The sequence below is a fragment of the Penaeus monodon genome, chromosome 4, assembly GCF_015228065.2.
Source record: "Penaeus monodon isolate SGIC_2016 chromosome 4, NSTDA_Pmon_1, whole genome shotgun sequence".
NCBI lineage: Eukaryota > Metazoa > Arthropoda > Malacostraca > Decapoda > Penaeidae > Penaeus > Penaeus monodon.
Window position 1 is genome coordinate 58,793,579 of NC_051389.1, and position 5,908 is coordinate 58,799,486.

At 40.2% G+C, this 5,908-nt stretch overlaps 1 protein-coding gene across 1 annotated transcript in view; it reads right to left on the reverse strand.

The window, feature by feature from the left end:
- Nucleotides 1-230: 230 nt before the first annotated feature.
- LOC119572388 overlaps nucleotides 231-5,908 on the reverse strand; it is an 82,474-nt gene continuing 76,796 nt past the window's right edge. The window contains exons 10-12 of the mRNA XM_037919490.1: nucleotides 2,213-2,377; nucleotides 1,326-1,523; nucleotides 231-708 (exon numbers count right to left, since the gene is read on the reverse strand). Of these exons, the coding sequence (XP_037775418.1) occupies nucleotides 473-708; nucleotides 1,326-1,523; nucleotides 2,213-2,377 (599 nt within the window). The 3' untranslated portion in view covers nucleotides 231-472. The remainder of the gene's footprint in view (nucleotides 709-1,325; nucleotides 1,524-2,212; nucleotides 2,378-5,908) is intronic.

A 5,908-nucleotide genomic window follows, 5' to 3' on the forward strand; every position in this document is an offset into this window, starting at 1 on the left:
AAAAAAAAACAGTAATATGTATATAGAATATATATATCATATAATAGCATTCGTTCTTTTTGTAAATAGACCGGAACTGATCTGGAGAAAAAACGCCAAAAGGACGTGATTCAAAGTCATACTTTCTCATTTCATCGTTACTTGCTATACCTGTGTTGAAATCTCTCTCTCTCTCTCTCTCTCTCTCTCTCTCTCTCTCTCTCTCTCTCTCTCTCTCTCTCTCTCTCTCTCTCTCTCTCTCTCTCTCTCTCTCTCTCTTCTCACGATTTGGTATAAAGTAATGCATATATATTTTTTTAAAATGCAATGCTTTAGAATACAATAATGCTCAGAATCTTAATTATTCCCATAACGCATTTTCACAGCAAGCGAGGAAAGTGGGCGGATCAACACCCCCCCTCAAAAAAAAAAAAAAAAAAAAGATTTGCTTCGAAAAAAAAACAGGAATCTCCAGTGACGTCACGAGCTCCCCCTACGCCCACACTCGGCAGAAGACCAAGAGCAAGGCCAGGACGCCCACGGGGACGAGAATGGGCGTCGGAGCGCGAGGAGATACGCCGCCCTTCGGTGTGTCTTTCCACGCGGGTTTGGGCGTGGTGGAGGAGGCCTTCTTGGTCCATGGGTTGCGGGTGCCGTTCCACCAGGGCGTGTGGGTGGGCGGGGGCGTGTATGGGCGTGGGGCCATGGCGGCGTCGTTCAGGCAGGGCGCTGTGGGGGGGAAATGGGCGGGTTAGCGAAAGGGGCGTTTAGTTTGGCAAGTTTTTTTTTTATCTCATAATAATAGATCACACGTCGTTATTGCTATGAATAACTACACTACAATTATATGAAAATAAAGATAATTAAATGAAAAAAAAACATAAATAAATAAATAAATAAATAAAAATTAAATAAATAATACAGAAATTATACACAATTCTGAACAATCTATTCAAACAAACAACAACAACAATAAAACGAAATCCGAAAAGAAAGAAAAGATAAGAAAAGAAAAGAATTACTTTTCGCCATGCAAAAAAAAAAAAAATAATTATAAAACACACACACACGCACACGCACACACACACACACACACACATACACACATGCACACACACACGCACACACACACACACACACACACACACACACACACGCACGCGCGCCAAACCTGACACAAAAAAAGACGCTTCATAAAAAAAAATATATATAAAACCTCTATACCAGACCTTAAAAAAAAAAAAATAAATAAATAAAACAAAATCTCTTGTTTCTAACAGAGTAAAAAAAAAAAAAAAAAAAAAAAATGAAAGAAAAAAAAAAAAAAAAAAAAAAAAAAAACTCACCTTGCTTCACCAGCTTCATCCCGTAGGACAGCGCCTCCAGCCCCCTCTGGCAGTTCACCCCCGCCTCCATGATGTAGATCTCGCCATCGCTCACCACGACGCCCGCGAAACACTCGTAGCCTGCCTGGTCTCGCCGCTCAGTGTAGGTGTAGGTTACGGTGGTCTCGCTCCACTGGCCGAGGCAACGGTACTCGCGCTCTGAATGAGATGGGGGTAAAAAGGGGGTTGGTTAGCATAGGGCAAAGGGGTTGGTTAGCATGGAGGAAAGGGGTTGGTTAGCATAGAGCAAAGGGGTTGATTAGCATAGAGCAAAGGGGTTGGTTAGCATAGAGCAAAGGGGTTGGTTAGCATAGAGCAAAGGGGTTGGTTAGCATGGAGCAAAGGGGTTGGTTAGCATGGAGCAAAGGGGTTGGTTAGCATAGAGCAAAGGGGTTAAGGGAGGTCGCTGCTATCATGGGGGTTTGGTTAGAGTGGGTAAAGGGGTATTATCATCATTTCATTATTATTATTGTTATTACTATTATCTTTATTGTTGTTTTTATTAATATTATAATGATTTTCCTTACTTGGAGGGGTACCATATTTATTTAAACTTTTCAAATATATTTTGTAATATGACTGTTTTTTATTTGTTTATTCTTTCGGAGTGAAACTGTTTTATTTATTAAGTTCATTTAGATGCAATATATTCAAAGTCATCTGAATATTTTTGTCCTATATCTCATAAATCTAAAACTTAATTTAATGCAGTTCCTCCCCCCCCCCTTTTTTAACTGATATATGAAAAAAATTATAATTTTTAATTTTCATAATTTCGTTTTTTTTCATGATATTTTTTTTACTGATGTATAACACAAAAAAAAAAAATAATAATAATACTAATTTACCTTCAATGACTTCAGAGCGGTTATAACACGAAAACACGGTGTAGAACATGATCTCAGGATTATTGCAATCAGAATACAACTTGGCGCACAGTATCGTTGCATCTGGGATAACACCTGTGTATTCACCTGCCACAGGACAAGGGGACTGCTTAAACCTGTCGACACCTGTAATGAGAAGGTTTAATTAGCGTTAGTAAAGGGGGGAGGGGGTTGTAATTACATAATGGATGGTTGGATGATTAAAGACGGGTGGTTATGTTGTTGTTAATTTGGTTTGTTTGGTAATTGTGTGTTATGATGGTGTTAAATGGTGAAAGGATTAGTAAGGAAGATTTATTCGGTGATTTTGTAATAAGTGATATATATATATATATATATATATATATATATATATATATATATATATAGAATTAGGGGCGGTTACGCTAACAAAAAAATATCAAAATCCCTACCATTTTTTTTTCTGTTCGCATCTCTCCTCTTTTTTTCTCTTTTTTTTTCTTTTTTTCTTTACGTCCAACAATTTCGCAACGTGACGGACACGAAACTTCCACGAAATTACAACCGGTCTCATGTTGCACAGTGGAAGTGGGTGCAGTGGGAAAGGAAGAGGACGTATAATAGCCAAGTGGTTAATGCACTTACGACCTTCCTGTGTTGCAACGACAAAGAAAACGGCGGGCGTTGCAAAACAGAAAACGGAGAGAGAGAAAAAGAAAACGCGACGTCCTGAAAAGCCACGGAAATTGACGCTAATCGCAGGGGATACTAATGTAATGTAAATTGCCGTCTATTTTTTTTTTTCTAAGCAAGTTCACAGAAGAAGGATAAAAAAAAACGACAACGAAGAAGAAGAAGAAGAAAAAAAAGAAGGAATCCGGTTGCAAAGGAAGTGTCGGGGAGCGGACAGGAAGGGTCGGTCTCTCATGTGCGAGAATAATTGCCTGACGTGGCCGCAGTAATGTAATGAAGGTTAACCGATTGGTGTTCTCAAGGTGACGGAAGAACACGCTGTGAAGGTGTGATATATACATACATATATATATATATATATATATATATATATATATATATATATATATATATATATATATATATATATATATATATATGTGTGTGTGTGTGTGTGTGTGTGTGTGTGTGTGTGTGTGTGTGTGTGTGTACACATACATGGATACATAGAGAGAGAAGGAGCGAGGGAGGGAGAGTGGAGAGAGAGGGGAGGGAGGGAGGGAGGGAGGGAGGGGGAACGGAGGGGGGAGGAGGGAGGGAGGGGGAAGGGGAAGGGAGACGGAGAGGGAGAGGGAGAGGGAGAGGGAGAGAGAGAGAGAGAGGAGAGAGAGAGAGAGAGAGAGAGAGAGAGAGAGAGAGAGAGAGAGAGAGAGAGAGAGAGAGAGAGAGACAGAGACAGAGAGACAGACAGACAGACAGACAGAAAAAGAGACAGACAAAAAAAAAAAAAAAAAACAGAGACAGACAGAAGTAAAAAGATGGAGCAAGCGGAGAGACAAAAAGATACAGAGACGGAGATCGTGTCCTGCCGTCCTGTTTTTATATGACTTGTGTGTTTATGCGTTTATTACCTCATGACTGCCAACCGCATATACGTGATTCTGTGTCAGTGAAGGCCATAGTGTGTACTATTGACTATATACACTTACCTCGACAAACTTATGAATGAATAAAGACCATCTTAAATTTGATTCATAAATGGAAACATTGATAAGTCTAATGTGATAACAATTCTTATGGTATTACAAGCAATTGTGATTATTTGGGTGAGTAAAATTATAGGAAAAGGTAATTTGAATAACAACTCAAGACTTGGGGACGAAAGAACATGTGATACAGACGGTGATAAAAGTGTGAAGGGAGGGAAATGAGAGAGAGAGAGAGAGAGAGAGAGAGAGAGAGAGAGAGAGAGAGAGAGAGAGAGAGAGAGAGAGAGAGAGAGAGAGAGAGAGAGAGAGAGAGAGGGAGAGAAGGAGAAAAATTACAAAGGAAAGCATTATGTTGCACAAAATGGCGCCCATAAATCTAACAATTTCTCTAGGAAAATAGGTGAGATTGGCGAGGTAACTGTCCTTTCATGAGAATTTTTTTTTCTTTCGTTACAAAGAAGAATGTTTTGCCAGTGCTGATTTTCATGAATTGTTTTGCGTTCGATAATGTGCCGACAAACGTTTTAAGAACCGTGATTATAGTCATTCTCGAAGACTTACTTCTATATATAGTTAATGTCTTACGTTTCTTTTGGAAAAAAAAAACAATGGAAATGTGCCTCCTAAAAAATCATAAAACAGCGAGTTACTAAAATAACGAAAATATAAAAGAGAGAAAAGGAAAAAGTCCGCCATTTTTAGCCCACTTTCAAACACGGATTTAATGGGTCAATTTGCGACATAAGAGATTATTAATGGAAAATGCACGAGTCATTTCTAAAGCATAAAATACACCGCAGTTGTAATTCAGCAGAAAGTAATAAAATATGTACCAACCGCCCTGATAAAACGTATGAGAAATTGTAATAAAAATGGAAAGTTACTGATAATATATAGATATTCCATGATATATGACTTTAAAGAGAGAAGGGAGGCTTGAAAATAAGACACGGGAAAAATAAAAGCGCACACACACACACACACACACGCACACACACACTTAAAATAATTTTTTCTTTCCCCCAAATTTCCAGGGCGGCCACCCTCGTTCGGATTCACGTTTGTACTGGCTTTGACTTCGGCTTAAGGGATTTCCGGTCATATAGTGAATGAGTATATTTTTTTCCTTCCTGTGTCTCTTCTTCTGCTTCGTGATCTTTTTTTTTCTTCTTCATCTATTCTCTCTGCTTTTCTGTCTTTCTCTTGTATTTCTTTTTCCTTTCTTCTTGTTTATTTGTTTTTCCTCTATTCTCATTCTTCGTCTGTCTTTCCATTTTTTTCATTTACTTTCTCTTCCTCGTTTCTTTTTTATTTTCTTCCTTTACTTCTCTCTTTCCTTCACCCTCCTTACGCAATTTCTCCTTCTCCTCTTTTTATGTCTCATTCTACCACGCATCCTCCTCCTCCTCTCTCAGACCTCATTCTCCTCATCCCCTCCTTCCTAAATCTCATTCTCTCGCACATTCTCCTCCTTCTTCTCTTCTCCTTATCTCTTACACCTCATTCTCCTCCTCCTCTTCTTCTCCCTCACACTCCTCATTCCCCTCCTCCTCTTCCTCTCTCTCACGCCTCATTCCCCTCCTCCTCCTCTCCCACTCATTCTCCTCTTCTTCCCCTTTTCTCTCACCCCTCATTCCCCTCCTCCTCCTCCTCCTCTCCCACACTCCTCATTCCCCTCCTCCTCCTCCTCCTCCTCTCCCACACCTCCATTCCCCTCCTCCTCCCCCTCCTCCTCCTAATTTCTCCCAAGCGTGTAACCGGATCCAATAAATCATCCAGAAGGCGAAGTAAATGCAGTCCGATTTCCCGTGACTAAAAAGAAGCATCAGTCATGTGTTAACGTCTCACTTACGAAAGCCAGTCATGTGTGGTAACTGCACGTGTGATGGTTCTCTTGGGCGGCGAGAACCGCGGTGCTGCGTCTGGGGGGCTGTTGGTTAGGTCTCATTGCGTCCGGACAAGGGAAGGGGATCAAACACGTGTACACGTTATATGTACTCAGGTACGTGTGTGTGTGTGTGTGTGTGTGTGTGTG